Source organism: Ceratotherium simum, chromosome 13, assembly GCF_057802395.1.
Source record: "Ceratotherium simum simum isolate JZ-2026a chromosome 13, ASM5780239v1, whole genome shotgun sequence".
NCBI classification, from domain to species: domain Eukaryota; kingdom Metazoa; phylum Chordata; class Mammalia; order Perissodactyla; family Rhinocerotidae; genus Ceratotherium; species Ceratotherium simum.
The window spans coordinates 18896972-18914397 of NC_141912.1; the positions used below are offsets into that span (position 1 = coordinate 18896972).

The 17426-nt window shown below is 43.2% G+C and overlaps 1 protein-coding gene across 1 annotated transcript in view; it reads right to left on the reverse strand.

Annotated features, from left to right (window-relative positions):
* The window catches only part of MBOAT1 (membrane bound glycerophospholipid O-acyltransferase 1), a 97790-nt gene extending 80750 nt beyond the window's left edge, over positions 1-17040 (reverse strand). Inside the window, exon 1 of the mRNA XM_004432086.2 lies at positions 16738-17040. Coding sequence (XP_004432143.2) covers positions 16738-16833 — 96 coding nt within the window. The 5' untranslated portion in view covers positions 16834-17040. The remainder of the gene's footprint in view (positions 1-16737) is intronic.
* Between the last annotated feature and the right edge of the window lie 386 nt (positions 17041-17426).

Here is a 17426-nt window from a genome sequence, read left to right on the forward strand (position 1 = left end):
GGCTAATAAATAAGTAAACTGGCTAATAAATAAGTAAAAAAAAAAACAGTGGCTTAGTGTCTGTTTTAGAAGATAGTCAATTCTTTTCTAATATTCCCACAGGCAAAGCCACTCTGGTGACCATGAACACACCCAAACTAACAACCCCAGCATTTCAGTTGATAAGGAATAATGTTTACCCGATAAAAAGAGTCATTCCTTTTCGAGGTTCTTTCATACTTACTGGGTGCACTAAACTTACTTGCATTTCAGCTTAGATTTCCACTCTCTCATTTCACTATAGTCAAAAAAGGTTCTTTCCATCTGTCATCAATGTCTTTACTTACTGCCTTCTTCTGCCCCATCTTTTCTGCCTTGAAATACCCTAAGTCCCTTCATCCCCTTGCTTCCCCTGAGTCACGTCTTTTCTTCCTCTTCACTAGATAGTAACTGAAACCCAACTTCACCTCCCAACACCACCCACACCCACCTCACTGCCCAGACATCCTATCCATTCATTAAAGTAGTCCCAAGAACATATTTAAATCCAAGATGTTTCAGTCAAGTAAGACAATTGTCCAACTTAGACCATTAGAAAGCAAAACTCCTGCAAGTCATTAATAAATGTGTAATTAAATAAACTTAATTAAATACACATTTATTAAGTTTTTACAACAAAGCCTTTTACCCTATTGGCTTCAAAAATGTGATGCGGCTGCCAGTGGGGAAATAATAACAAGCAATATCCATATGTTTACTAAACAGTTTACTAAAACCTTCTCCACGGATCACTTACCTCATTTGATATTCACAACAATCCCTTAATGTAGGTATTACTAGCTCATTTTACAAATAAGGAATCAGGCTCAGAAAGTCTCAATAGCTTGTCCAAGGTCACACATCTAATAAATACCGGCTCAAGGCCTAGAACTCAGCTCTTCATAGTCCTATTCCAGCATTCTTCCCACTACTGTAGAACAAGGTGAGTTCACAGCACAGAGCTCAGAAGGAAACCCAAACATCAATTACACAGCCTGGGTCTGAAATTTGGTCTACTTCTATACAGCTAGCACTCCATTATTCCTTATGAGCAGACTTTTGCATGGATTCTTGCAGTTTAAACAATATGCACTTAGAATGGTTCTGTTGAATGCAGAACTGAGAGGCAGAATAGCATTTCCAAAGTCAAAACTTAATGAGGAAATACAGCAGTGAGCAACGGTAAATGCATGGAGAGTTTTATTTGGGGGTGGCTCTGTTGTTTGATGTTATGGGGAGAGAAATATTTATCTTATTAAACAACTATTCATTCATGGAAATTACCTGATGAGGAGCCTGAGGACTCAGGATGAATCAAAAGTCCGATACAGCTTTACTAAAAGTGACATAGATGCATGCAAAGATTTTAATAAATCTAACTTTAAAGCAAAAATTAAATCTAAAGCACAAACACATATCAGTGTAACTGTATGTTTCCATAACATTCTTCTGACTAGAAAATTCTCTAAAAACATACTGATCTCAACTTCCATTTCTGCCAATAGGGTGAGCTTGATATTCACAGATATAGCACAACTAATGATCCTGGATTAAAAATAAAAAGCATCAGTTTTTAAATAAACTCTACCTTTTAGAATAGTTTCAGATTTACAGAAAAATTGCAAAGATAGTACAGAGTTCCCCAATACCCCACAACCAGTTTCCCCTATTATTAGCATCTGACGTCTTAGGGTACATTTATCACAGTTAATGAACCAATGTTAATACACTAGTATTAACTAATGTCCATACTTTATTCAGATTTCCTTAGTTTTTACCTAAAGCCCTTTTTCTGTTTCAGGATCCCATCCAGGATACCACATTACATTTAGTTGTCATGCCTCCTTAGGCTCCTTTTAGTTATGAGAGTTTCTCAAACCTTCTTTGTTTTAGATGACCACGACAGTTTTGAGGAGCACTGGTCCAGTATTTTACAGAATTTCTCACTTGGTATTTGTCTGATATTTTTCCCATAATTAGACAGGGAATGGGTTTTGGGGAGGAAGAGCACAAAGGTGAAGTGCCATTTCACCACATCATATTAAAGGTAACATCCTAGCAATATAATCGTCACTATTGACACTGACCTTGATCACCAGGCTGAGGACATGTTTATTAGGTTCCTCCACCGTAAAACTGCGCTACCCCCTTCCTTTTCCATACTGTCCTCTTGGAAGGAGGTCACTACGCATAACCCATACCTAAGGAGTAGAGTTATGTTCCTTCTCCTTGAGGGTAAAGTATCTACATGAATTATTTGGAATTCTTCTGCAGGGAGATTTGTCTATTTTCCCCAATTTATTTACTTATTCAAATATTTATATATATCAGCATGAACTCATGGATGTTTATTTTATACTTTGGCTTATAATCTAATACTTTTATAATCTATAGATTATAGATCTATAATTTACACTTTATTCATCTATCCTTCTATAATCTAATAATTCTTTATTTTATTGCTCAAATTGTTCTAGTTTTGGCCATTGTAAGCTCTTTCAGTTGGTGCCTACATCCATTTGACACATTCTTATCATTATGAATTTTTGTTTTTATTTTTGTACTTCCTTACTTTCTGGCACTACGAGATACTGCAGGCTCATCTTGTATATTTCCTGCCCCAGTCCTAGAATTAGCCACTTCTCCAAGGAGCCCTGGTTCTTTTCTTGGAGAACGGTATTAGAAGCCAAGATCTAGGTTTCTAATTGTAGGTGTATTCATTGCTAATGGAGTGTCACTCCTTATAGACTCTCTCAGCTGACCAAGCAAGGAAATATACATGTATATACTAACCCTTGAATATATATCTATAAATATTCCTACAGGTAACCACCTATATCTATATTAAGCTAAACATGAGTTCACATTGATGTGCTTGATCATTTTCCTGCACAGCTGGTGGAAAAGTGAGAGAATTCCTCAGAAGCCAGAAATGCAAGAAAGCAGAAATCAGAGATGCAAGCACCCCTGGATCTAGCATTTGCCCTGGGACATAGAGCTTGGGCACCAGAGACAAAGCAGGCTGATAAAGAAGAGGTGCGAAGAAGAATTAGAGACTCTGCATAAAGCTAAGACGGGTCTTGAAGACAGGACCCCTCCTAAACTTCTGAAGGGTGACACCTCATCAGGGAAAAGGCCCTCCTTACAGACGGAGACAGTGCGATATGTGTTTATATGGCTCTGGGTGGAGAGATAAAATGTACAAAGACTCCCCTGAGAATGAGAGTTTGGAGGCCTAAGTTCACATGCCCTTGCAGGATAAAAAAAAAAAAAAAAAAAAAATCTAACTCAGGAAATGCAGTTTAAGAGAATGTGGATTAGGAGGGCTCCCAGGTACCCTGGCAGAAGAAAACTCAATTTCTCTCAAAAGGATTGTGCTTTAAATCCAGGTCTCAAACTACTCCCACAGATCAAGTACAACAGAGCATGAGCAACCAATCGAAAATCATCAAAGACCCTTGAAAATGAACAAAACCAATCACAAAGACACATATTATATGATCCCATTGATATGAAATGTCTAGAATAGGCCAATTTATAGTGAGAGAAAGTAGATTAGTGGTTGCCAGGGCTGGGAGGAGATGGAGGGAGGTGGGATTTCGGAAGAAAGGGGAACTGCTAATGACTCGGGGTTTTTTTCAGGGCAGATAAAAATGTTCTAAAATTAGATTGTGAAAATGGTTACACAACCTTGTGAATATACTAAAAGACACTGAATTGTATACTTTAAATGGGTGAACTGTAAGGTATGGGATCCTGGACTAGAAAGAGGATGTTAATGGAAAAATTAGTGAAATTCAAAAAGTCTAGAACTTAATAGTTATGTATCAATGTTGATTTTTCAGTTTTGACAATTATACCATGGTAATGTAAGATGTTAATACTGGGGAAAACTGGGTGAAGCATATATAAAAACTCTCCGTAATATCATTACAACTGTTCTGTAAATCAAAAATTATTCCAAAAAGAAAGTTTTTTTTTTTTTAAATTACCAAAGAATGTGATCCATCTATTATGAAGCAAAGGGCAATCCTTAAATGACGTGTAAGTCGCTTCTTGAAATACTGGTTAGACCCCTGGTACTTTCACTTGAGCTAAAGGGGGTTAACTACAAAATAACACAACAAAGGAGCTCTCCAAGGCCATCAAGTTCAAGACCTTCTTCAGGACACAAGATGCATCACTGGTACACCCAATTTGTGGTTGCCTAACCAGCCCTTTAAGGTCTTCACTGATGGCCAATCCACGATGACTGAGCATATTAGCTAGTTCATTTCCTTTGGTTTAGCAATCTTCAGCCTAGTTGTTCTTATAACCATTTCTCTTGATCTTTTCTAACTTCCCCAATTCTTCCAGAAACGTTGCAACAGAGAACCAAATCTAGACACATATTACTCTAATAAATGTTTGAGGGTTGCAAAGTACACAAAAGATGACTTTCCAGCTCGCATAAAAGCTTGTAAGTGGTCAATTTCTAAATCATTTTACAGCCCACTACTTGCCTTCAAATTCTCTCTGCAATTTCAACTAGCTAAGATGCACAGTCATCGTTCATTAGTATGATGAAATAAAGCCCCACCTTGTATCTTGATGAATTGTTTTTAGTTTATAGCCTCATTGTGCCCTTCTTTTAAACTAAGATAACAAAACTGGCAATCAAATAAACATATATATAATAAAGACACGCTAAATACTTCAGTAAAAAGATAAAAAACACATAAGTCAATTTAAGTTTTGTAACTTAGTAAAGCTAACTATAAAACTGAGGTAAATATTAACTCAGGAAGGCTGAGATTACAAAAATGAGTGTAAGATAGTCTTCTACCATACCCTTTTTGTAAACTCCACTCCCAGGCCCCATATATTAAAAAAATAAAAAATCTTTTTGTCCTTCCCTCCACAATTTGTATAAAATGGCTCTCTGAATGTAATTTCATATAAATGTTGATTTGCTTCCCTTTTGTTAAATAACTTGCAGGCAAGGTAACATTTATTGTATGGAGACAAATGGGCAATTATCTTTAGAAGGGAGAAGAGAGGAAAAACACCCGAATATTTCTAGTAGACAAGAACTAGAAGCTCTTTTTTATATGATCTTTCTTCAGAGTAAAGCACATAAGTTTCTAAGGCATTCTGACTTTAATGAGGTGAAAGAAGAGAGAAGATTCCAGAGCCCCGATAGTAAATTCACTTCAGCCTACATGTATCAAAATGCACACATTTCATTCGGAGAAATAAGAAAGTAAAATATACAGGTACAATCCTTTTAGCTACATCCGCTGAAAAGTAAAAAGAAAAACAGTCTTGGTTTGTGGGGTTTACCCTCAAGAAGTGTTTCTTTACAATCTAAAACCAAGCCTTCCTTGCTACTGTTGAAGATCTTGGAATCACAGAATTTTAGAGCTGAAGAGGGCTTAAAGAGCATCACTTCCAACAGATGGGGATACCCAGAATTCTGGAGAAGTGCCGCTCTCACCAGGCTAGCAGCAGAGCCATTTTCATCCCTGAGGCACAAGGGACGTGGGAATCTTTAAGGTCCTCATGCCTAAGTCCAGAGTGTACTTCTCTCCATCCGAGGGGAAACTGGAAGCAAACCCCAATCTTCTGCCTCCCCTGAGCTCTTCTCTCACATGTCCCATTGTAAGTGGTGGTCAGTGCTCTCCATATCCTGGGGAATGTGAACAGAGGAGGCAGTGCCAACGTGGGAAGCCCTCAACCCCTCACCCACCAACACCAGAACTTTCAGCGTTTGCCACAAAACAAGGCAGTTCCTGGAAGCACAGAAACACAACTCTCAGAAGAGACAAAAAGGAAGTCAAATGTCACAAGAGCTCTGTATACGCAGATATGAATCAATCCCTAAGAGACATTGTTAAGTTAAAAATAAATAAATAGAAAGCAAGGAGTGGAAGAATGGTACACTATCATTTCCGTCAGAAAACAGACAACAAGATTCTGTGCACATGTATGCATAGTCCATCTCTGAAAGGACCCCACTGGCTGCCAGTGGGGAGAGGATCTGGGCAGCTGCAAACTGGGGCAGTGGGGGGGGAACACGACTGATCAGCCTTCTGATTTTGATCCCAAGTACACAAGCTGCCTAGTCAGAAAACTAATTTTTTAAATTGTATTTATACAAAATACAAACAAAAACTTTAATGAATTTAAAATAAAAAACTAGTTAAAATAGATAAATAAATACATAAAATTTTAAATAAATAAATGAAATAGAAACAAAGAGCAAAAAAAATGCCAGGGAAAAAAATCAAGTCTTAGTAACAAAGAAGTCTCAACCCAGTGACATTCATAGCTGAACCGCTTCACGAAATTTCACCAAATGACTTGAACTGAGCAACTTCCTCTAGGCCTTAGCAACCTGTTGCTGTATACCTTTGCTGACTCTGTTTCAAATTAGGGCTACAGAATTATGACTGAGACAAAAGAGAGAGGAATGGAGGGAACAAACCAGTCTTTTTTATTTTAATTGGTTGTTTGAAATAAGAATTTAGAACCACCTGAACAAAACCTTTTCAAATGTACCCCTTCTCTTTTTTAGATTAGACTAGAACCTGAGCTCTGTGTTGTTGTTTTGGTAAATAAACCAGAGAATGGACGATTTGTAATGATAGGATGGTTGGGAAATCCCCAGCACCATCAGCCCAGAAATCTTCAACACTTAAAACCACTTGAATGCTGTTGACTTACAAAACCATACTTCAAATCAGATCAATATTACCAATGCATAAAAGAAGACTAACCACTGATAACTTTAAAAAGTTATAAGCAGAGCCCTACTATTACAAGGAAGTTGGTAAATGATTCACCAAGTGCACATTTTTTGGATAACTAAAAAACACATTACAAATGGGTTAACGAGTTCATCTTGTGGCAGATGGTCGCCAAGTTCCTTAAACCCAGAGGGATAAGCGGTCTTTTAATAAAACACATTTTTAACCAATATAAACTACTTGAAGTTACTTTTCCCTCTAATTACTCTCTATCTTTGTGTTATCCTGGCAAAACTATTAGAAATGGTCATCAATAAGACTGTAGCGAGTTTTCCCTTTATCTTGTTTACTGAAAGGGTTGACTTACTTAAAATAGAAAGTTCTGGAAAGCAAACAACCACTGTTATTAAATTATACACACTGAATGCTTTTCACAAGTTGCTGCCACAAAAGATATTTCCAGATTGCATCTCCCTAGATATAATCGTTTCACAAAAATTTTCTTTACAAATGTAATTTGGAGGCCATGCTTGCAGAACACTTGGCAGCACTGGGTATCTGGTGGCTTTTATATGTGTGACTTGACTTTAGACAGCTAAAGGAAATTTCTACACGTTGTTCACACAAACCTGAGACAACTGGTCCAAAAAATATTAATATCTACATTTCTAATTGCATGTGACATGTACATCAACTCCACATAACAAAAATGGGAATGGAGTATTTTTTATTTAAACAACTGAAGAGGGCCGGCCCCGTGGCTTGGCGGTTAAGTGCGTGCGCTCTGCTGCTGGCGGCCCGGGTTCGGATCCCGGGATCGCACCGACGCACCACTTCTCCGGCCATGCTGAGGCCGCGTCCCACGTACAGCAACTGGAAGGATGTGCAGCTGTGACAGACAACTATCTACTGGGGCGTTGGGGGGAAAATAAATAAATAAAATCTTTAAACAACTGAAGATTAACATTTAACTATCAGCGACTGGGCCATTAATTAACTTTCAAATCAGAAATTAGGCCTATTCAATCTGAAACGCAGGTTCCAAATAATAAACAGACCTACTAGTTGATAAAAAGAACTGGCTCCCAATTTTATCTTAATTTAGTCATTCGATCCAATGCAAGAATGTACATAGAAGTCCATTTCAACTCAACAAACATTTATTTAGTCCCTACTTTGTACTAAGCATACCAAGATGACTCAGATTCAACCCCAGTCACTGCCCACAAAGAATGTTCATCTTTTCTCGAGTCTCAGTACCTTTGCTCAACAGCTTCCTCTTCTTGGAATATTCTCCCTTTCTCACCCAGCCTCACCCAGCACATTCCCCTTCTCCTTCTAAAGCAGCAGCTCCCCATGAAGTTCGTCCCCTCACCCCCAGCCCAGGACAAGCCCAGGAGTGCTGAGACCTTGTGTCCTCAGCCAATGGTGTGTGCACACATCCCCTGGGGCATCGAGCACCTTGTATTACAGGGGTTTACAGTAATACAGTAGTTTAACAAGTGCTTATACGTTTGTCTCTAGAAGGCACAGACCCTAATTAATCTCTGTGTCCCCATATTTGGCATACCATGCTCAATATGTCACTATTGAAAGAAGCCTCTCAGAGTCAGGCAGGGCAGAAAGACCAATAAATACCTAAGACATAAAGTAAGAGGCACGATGCAGTATGGAGAGAGTGCTATGAAGAAACAAAGAAAAAGAAAGGATCCATCTGGCCCTGGGGGAGCAGGAGGTGGTCCCCCAGTGGAGGGGAGACAGCAAGGCCAGGGTTACAGAGAACAGACAGGAGGAGGTGAAAAGGAAATGAAGACCCGGATGAGGACTAATGCTCAGAGAGAAGCAAGAGTATGAGCAGAAGTATTTCAGGTATAGCAAATAAATAGTCCACTGTGGTAACAGTAGAGCGCACAGGAAATGGTGGCTGGGACGCAGTACAGTGACTAGGAGCAAGGCCTACAGAGACAGTCCTGGACTCCAGACCTGCCTCTGCCACTTCCCAGCTTGGGGGCTGCAGGCAAGTTACCTAAGCCCTATTAGTGTTGTTGTACCAATGAAATGAGAATGTACACAGAGCAGCTGGCTGAGGCCTGGTAGCATAAGCATTCAATATATGCAGTTGTTGGTGTCGTTAAGCCAGACAGGTAAACGGAGGCCAAGTGCAAAGAACCACCTCTTGTTCCACAACAGGAAGGCTGAGCTCAAGGACCCACTAGGCCTCTGCTTGAAATGCCAGGAAATATGTGTCCATTCCCGCACTCTCTCTGCCTTCAACTATTGTCAAATCCAGTCACCAGAGTGTGACACCAGCCAGCAATTTCCAGCCGGGCCAGCCCACCTCCTGGGCTCGGCCAGGGAACCTAGAATGGAGACTGCTCATGCTCCTGTTCCGTATGTGCACAGGCTCCTGTAGGGCTGGACTAAAGGATGTCCCCCACTCCACCAGCCTTGTCCTCAATTCTACGGAATTTGGGGTTTATACCTCACAGTCTTGCCCTCAATACATCTTATCCTTTGATGTTTCTGCAAGCTACCCTCCACCTCCCAACAACAATCTCTTCAGACCCACAAAGTAACTTTCTACCACATTTGTGTGTATGCAGCTCCAGGAAAGACCAAAACGCTCAGGGTCAGTCACTGGCCATGGCTTTATCAGGACGCTAGGACTCCAGAGGGGCACCTCTACCTGCCTAGGACCCTCCCTCTCATCCCCGACCCTCATGCCCAGCAGGCCAGCTCCATTCTCCACTTGCAGCCATGTGCTGCTCCTGACTTCCTCCTGCTCCATGATTCATCTCCCCCCCACTGACCTCCTTCCCTCCCTCTGCTGACCTCTTCTAAACCCTCCCTCTGCTCCTTTCAAAAACACTGGAATCTTCCCAGCTCTCTCCCTTCACTCTTAGCCTTGTTGGAGAACTGTCTGCCTCCAGGCATTTGCTTTCTTATTTCACCACTCCAACGGGCAAGTAGAGGGAAGAAAGGCACTGCTTTTCTAAATTCCCCATTGCTGCTCTGGACCATCTTTCTTCCACTACCCTTATACAAAACCTTCCTCCCTCCAGGCTCCGCCCAGACTCCTAACAGTAAATGAGATGCTGCCAGCAGAGCAGCTGGCTGAGTGCCTGATAGCAGAGTGGGTCATATCTCTCTGGTCCTTCCTCACTGTCACAATCTACCAACCTCCACATTCCTGGAGAGCTTGGATACCGCATAGTCTTTTTCTCCACCTCACAGCCCCAGTCAATTGGGCAGCTTCAATGTTTAGGAGGACAAGCCATCAAATCCCCCAGTTCCTTGGCCTGCTAAACTGAACTGTCTTGCACCCCTACTCCCATGTCTGCACCCTGACTTTCATCACCCAGAGAAGCTTCACTAGGAATCTTCAACTCTAATATCTCAGCCCCCAGTTCTCTCACTTTCTCTGCACCTGCTCTTCAAAGTCCCTCCAAGCTCTAGATATTCCCTTTTCACTTTCATCACTTCCAACTACTTGCCAGCATCTTTCAACACCCTGACTTCTTAACTCTCCAACAACCTTGTCTGCAAACATCCAACTGTCTGTTTTACTTTGTCTCCTAGAAGGAGCTGCTGAAAGAGAAAAATTACATTTTGGCACAAATTCGTGCCTCTAAAAATTTATGATTTTCAGTGGATTGAGTATACTCAGCAACCCATGAAACTGACCTTGGGTTTCTTCCTTGGGAAGAAGGACCTGGCCACGCACTTCCGAAAAAGTTGGCCATGAAAACCCTGTGAATAGCAGCAGAGCATTGTCTGATATAGTACTGGAAGGTGAGAGGATGGTGCAAAATACCAGGCAGGGTTCTCTTAGCTGTACACAGGGTCCCTAGGAGTCAGAATCCACTTGATGGCACTAACAACAATAAATATTTATCATTAGTAACAATATATGCTAATGCTAAACAAACAACAAACAAAAAAACAACCCTTTTTTATTTCTCCAACCTTGAGTCCTGCAGACCACACAAGTGCCACCCACCAGCCACTTCAGTGGACAATCGGTTCCTTGAATGAAGCACACCATTTCACACCTCCACATCTCTGTACATGCTGTTCTTTCTACACACTTTGCCTGACAAATTCTTCTTCATCCTTCAAGACCCAACTCGTGTTCCTCCTCACCTGTGAGAAGCTCTCTGACAACCACTACTCATCCCCCTCCCCTGTGCTTGACTAATTTGTATCCCCATTATCTGTGTACAGGAGGTGTTCTCAAACTGTTGGGTGTATCAGCACCACCCAGAGGGTCTGTTAAATCACCCATGGCTAGGCCTGCCCCCAGAGCAGCAGATGGGCCACCAGGCAGAGAATGTCCATTTCTTTCTTTTTTTTTTTTTCTGGGGAAGATTCGCCCTGACCTAACATCTGTTGCCAACCTTCCTCTTTTTTTTTTTTTTTTTTATGTGAGCCGCAACCACACCATGGCCATTGATAGATGAGTGGTGTGGTTCTGTGCCTGGGAACCAAACCCGGGCCACTGAAGTGGAGCGTGCAGAACTTTAACCACTAGGCCATCCAGGCTGGCCCAGAGAATGTCTATTTCTAACAAGTTTCATGGCTGATGCTCCTGGTCCAGGTACTACACATGAGCAACACCGGTTGGCATGTGTGTCTCCCACCCAACAATGAGCTTTTTGAAGACAGGCCCCATGGAATCATCACAGCCTAGCATAGTCCCAGGAATTCCTGGAACACAGTAGAAACTCAATGCTTATAGTTTGTGATCCAACCAAATTACTTTCCTCCCGTAGGCTAATCATTTTCATCCGTAGGCTAATCATTTTCATTATCAGACAATAATGAAAGGGGAATTAAATGGAGAGAAGGGATCTGACTTTGCAGGAACTACTGAGGCCAAAAAAGAAAAATACAGTGGCTCTCTGCAGGACTGATGTTCTGCGGACTGCCATATGCCTCTTGAGCTGGAGTAAACTGGAAAGCCTCAAGGTGAAGAGCAGATTGTCAAGGCAGAAACCCAAGGGTATAGCCTGGAGGCAGCAACAATGAGGGGGGAAATTACATGGACTCTTTCCCCCACAAAGGCCAATCTACTGTCCACTTTAAAAACCAGATTCTATATATTGAAATTTGATAATGTATATCATTAACATTAGCATATATTGTTACTAATAATAAATATTTATTGTTGTTAGTGCCATCAAGTGGATTCTGACTCCTAGGGACCCTGTGTACAGCTAAGAGAACCCTGCCTGGTATTTTGCACCATCCTCTCACCTTCCAGTACTATATCAGACAATGCTCTGCTGCTATTCACAGGGTTTTCATGGCCCAGTTTTTCGGAAGTGCGTGGCCAGGTACTTCTTCCCAGTCTGTCTTAGTCTGGAAGCTCCACTGAAACCTGTCCACCATGGGTGACCCTGCTGGTATTTAGAATACTGGTGCATAGCTTTCAGCATCACAGCAACACACAGCCACCACAGTATAACAACCGACAGACCGGCGGTGTGGTTCCCTGACCAGGAAACGAACACGGGCCACAGTGGTAAGAGTGCCCAATCTTAACCACCAGCCCACCAGGGCTGGCTAAAACATTTATTGAGCACCAACTATTTCCTTAGAATACAAGGAGGGATAAAACCTCGACCTCAAGGAAACTTTAAATTAGTTTGAAATTCAGCATATAAATCCAGCAAGATAACTAACAATACAAGGTAACATTTACTAAATGTCAAATGTAAACCATGTCAAAGGCACACAGTAAATTCTACAGGAGTCCAGTGTGTGCTGTGGCTTTCCCTTCTCTGTTCCACCAGGGCACCATCTACAGACCTCTCTGAGCACCTACACAGGTCTGTGAGTGTATGGCCCTTCCATATTTACATGGGTTCTTTGTCTCCTCCACTGGTCTATAAGCTCTTCCAGGACAGGAACCTTGATTTTTTTCATCCTTGGATTTCAATCACCTGGCCAGGTACCCGGCACTAACAGCATTAAATATTTAATTAATTTAATAATCAGTTTATTTAATTGATTTAATAATAAATAAGACTGTGGAATGTGAGCTGAGCTTTTAACAAAGGGCAAGACTTAGATAAGAAGAGAAATGAAGGTTGGGCTTTCCAAGAACGGGCAAGGGAACCAACCAGGTGACTGAAAGCTCCAGGCAGGTAAAGACACCTTGTGGTCAGAGGCCCCAAAGGAATAATCAAAAGCCACTGCTGGTATCACCATTAGTGGAGAGTGTCAGGTCTTCAGAGCTGGTCTTCATTCACCCAGCCTTTTAAACTCTAACACAAGCTTACATTAATTGTCCTACATCTTTGCTGCTTTAATCTCAAAATCATTTCCTGGATTCTTAATTCCTGATCTATTTTTCCCTTGTCCCTTTTTCTGTTGATCAAATTAGGGGAGAAAAAAGAAAGGAACCCAGACAAAGAATCTTAATTTAACATTGAATTGATACTTTATGCAAACACACACAAAGTGTGGGGTGCCAGTGGGTAAAAATAGCCTTGGTATCCAGAGTTCCCCACCACCAAATTGGAAATTCCTTAAAGTCAGGACACAGTTTCTTTCTCAGCTTTCACAGCTCCTAGGATATGACCGAGCATCACACAAATTAATAACATCAACATTATTGCATCCATCCTGGTAGCTCAGTCAATCTTGAAAACTTGGAAGGCTATGGTTACTTTAAAGACAGTTCCTGTCACTCTCCACAACCAAAACAAAGTGGAGAGGGCATGAGCAGATAATTTAAACAAAAAATAAAACAAAACACTCATCTTCCGTTCCTTGATTCCCCCAAATGGGAAAGAAAAGTTCTTCCCTAATTCATCCTGGGTAAGTGAAGCTTTATATCTGAATAATCCTACTAATTGGCACAGCTCCATATCTGCTAGACAAACAGGGACTCATTATTTTAGAAATGCAACTTTCAACAAACTCATCTGTGAGGCACCTGTGGATGCCCTAAGTCATCATCCATTTCTTCTATTCTGCATCTGAATTGCTGTGCTCTATTTGTTTCTAATTAAATTTTACATTTTACAACTTTAGGAGGATGTCAGACTAGTACAAGTCCCTGGAAACTAAAACCATAGACTTGTCCTCAGTATAGCCACAATTGCACACAGGCTTCCCCCCAGAGTTAACAGAACAGATAAACGGAAGAGTCAAATGAAAAATAATAAAAGAGTTCTTCAGTCATGTAGTAGAATGCTCAAAGGATATTTCAGTTTTTTGCAAATAATAAAATACTTGACATGGGGACACCCAGGATCCAAAGTCATTCTCAGAAGTGCAGTCAATTCAGAAATTATCAACATAAGTGTGAAATGTTAAGACAGTGGGAAAAAGATTCAGTGGCTTTCAGTGGCATATGAAGAACTATTAGGTAATCCGAAGTCCACATTTTATCATTTTTAGCATATCGCAGGCCAATAAAAAGTCACCTTTTAATGGGACAGGAGCAAACATTTATCAAGGACTGTGCTCTTATCCTTGGATTGTCCTCCAGGTCTGGCTCTACCTTTCTCTTCCGTGTTCTGTGCCCCGGGAGGAGCCCCCACAGACCGCATCACCCAGGCACCCCAGGCTAGCCAGCCTTGGGTGGGGTCTGACCGCCAGGGCCACTGGCAAGAGATGGAGGTCTGTGGGGTGCAGAGGAGAAGGGCTGAGGTTCTCTCTGCTCCCCCACCCCCTGCATCCTGCCAGAGGGTGGGTGCAGCTCTCACGGGCCACAGCAACAAGACTTCCTCCCCTTTCCCCTTCAGCGCCCAGGTCTTGGTACCTGAACATCTTTGTCAGTTCCCTTAATGCTGCCCACACCCCTCGAAGTAATTCATTCAAGTTTCTTCATTACAGCCCAGTGAGTTGAATTCTGTTTCCTGCCAGGAATCTGTCTGATAGAAGGACCTTCCTGATGTAGGGCATTTTATATCTATATAAATTTCTCCACTCCAACATGTAGGTCTTATTGCCATCTCTCATTTTACACATGGGGTCATGAGGCTCAGAGAGAGTAGAGTATCAGCCAGCGGTGACAGAAGTGGTCACAAAGGAGGTTTGCTGGCAGAGCAGGAATTACACCCAAGTCAGTCTGACATCTAAGACCTTAAAAGGCCCTTGAAAGTGTGAAGGAGAAAAACACATCAAGCTTCCAAACTCTCAAGCCACAATTTAGCCTCAAACCACATTATTTATGATTTGGGACTTTTCCCTGGGCCTAAAATAAGCTGTCTGGGGTATTGCCCTATAAGTGCTTCTTCCACCAAGAGTCATTCAGATTTGACCCTGCTGGAGGGCGGTGGAGCTGTCCTACGATCTAAGAGACCACAGGTGCTCTTTCCTTGCCCATCGCCCACATTTCTCCTTCAGCCCAGAAATCATTCCCTCTCAGCCTTAAACATCCCTAAGGCTTTTTTGCTTTTTTTTATAAAGTAAAAACAGAGTTCCTTTGACAGAAATCCAGATTTCTGAATTGGATGGATGGGGCGGATGCAGTTAAAAAGTGCTTAATAACATCATACTAGCACCTCCCAGTCACAACTCGCCAGGGTCTCAACTATCTATCTCTTTCCATTCAAAAAAACCTCCCTGGATTCCTCTCTCTAGCTGTGCAGAATAGTTTAAAACAGAAAAAGCAATTAAAATAAATTCTGAAGGCAGTGGAGGGGTGAGTACAAAACCAACTCCCCTAAGGAAATTCAGCTATGAGTTATATTAGTTTCAGGGCTAAAGAATTTGCTATTATTTCTGCCTTTGCCTAGGTTCCTGGGTCTCTCCTACCCTCATTACAAACGAAGAGTAATGTACAAAACTACGAGTTCACATCTGATACCTCTCCCAATTTCTTGACTTTCTGGATTTTGCAACTGATGAGAAGGCAATGGTCAGATCAGGTGGAATTACAAATTGTATCCTCAGAGCGCGCCAGGTAGAAGGGTGGCTCGGTATGTGAGCCACAGTATAACACATCAACAGTGTGTGAGTAAGGCAAACGGCCAGGTCTCACTTCCTCATTGCTGAGGGAATGTGAGTGGAAAGGGCAGCAGGTATGCTCTTGTTTGAAGAGAAGCAGAATTCAAAAAAAAAAAAAAAAGATCACTGATGAGAGGCAGGGGAAGAAAACTGGGCAAAAACTCAGCATGAAACAGTCAGGAGTGCGGTGACCCCTCCTGCAGCATGCTCTACCCAATTCTATTTAAATCGACATGTGTTTATTGACTCACTACTAAATACCAGGCAGATCTAGGCCGCAGCACCTCAAGAGACAAGAAAACGGACTAAGACAGCCCCAACCCTCAGGACAATTTCTTACCTGGCATTATGGTTCTCTGTTGCCATTTTCAGTTTTAACGGTAGCAGACAATTCCTGGCCAGCATTCCTCCCACAAATCTGTCCTACCCAGGAGCCTGGCACCTCAAGGATAAACTGGCTGAATAAACTAAGGCCCTCGGAAAACCGCAGTGTCCAGTGTCCCTCCGCCCTTTCCGACGGACATCACACATGGTATAAAATAACTGTCACCCTGATTTGACAAGTCTCACCGCTGAAGTCCAAAACCCAGGTCTCATTCAAAAGCTATAGCCTACGGTCTATAGATTAATCAGGCTTATTTTTTAAGTAGGGTCATCTAAACTAAAAATAATACAGACTTGACTACACTGATGGAAGAAACACTTGATTCATTTATCAGAATTCTCTCGAACTTGGTTACAGGAAACGAGGTAACCCAAAACTTAAAAAAAAGAAAAAGAAAAAAGTTCATTCGAACCTGCCATGCAGGGTATACCAATTTTTTTCACACTTACAGGAGAAAAACATCAACACAAAAAAGAAAAGAAAAAGTCCACCTTTTGGTCTAGTTTGTAGCAGAAAAGCCTGCTACGGGGGACAGGGACGGGCACGGAGGTAGATGACATTTCCCCCCAGGCTTCACGCCGCACTGGCCGGGAAGAGGGCTCCTGCGCTCACGCGGAGCCGCGGCCAGGCCCCGGCAGTTACCTGGTCCAGCGGGATGCCCAGGAGCTCGCTGAGCGGGCGCAGACAGGTGGAGCCCATGGTGCGGTAGGAGAGGCTGGACGGCGGCTCTGCTGCCATCCTGCATCTTCGGGAGGCGGCTGCCCCGGCTCCAGCCCGCGCCGCCCCGCTCGGCGTCCTCCCCACCGAGTGCTCCGGGGGGCTGCCCCGAGGGGCGCGCGGCCGTCCCGCTCGCGGGGACAGAGCGGCGAGGCCGGGGGACGCGAACCGGCGCAAACTCGCGGGGCGCAAACTTGGCGTTGGCGCTGCGGCCACGGGCCCCGTGGGAGGGCCGCGGCCCAGCGCGCTCCGCTTCCCGCTCCCCTCCTCTCGGCGCTCATTGGCCCGGCCGCCCGGGACGGCCGAGGAAGGGAGGGAGGGAGGAAAAGCGGCGACGCGGAGCCCGGCCCCCGAGCGCCACCCGGCCCGCCCAGCCCGCTCTGAACCCAGGCCGACCTGGAGAGGGAAAGCGACGCCAGGGGCGCGGCCGCCTCGCCCTGCAGATTGTGGCGCGCAGCCCCGGGGGGCGGGAGGCGCCTTTCCTCTCCTTCTCCCGAGCTCGCCGTCCTATCTCCCCGCCGCAAGAAACGACCGCCACCCGGGTCACCCAGGCGGGCGCCTTTCACTAGAGAGCACCCGCCCCACCCTGTTTTGCTTTCGCCGCGATCGCGGCT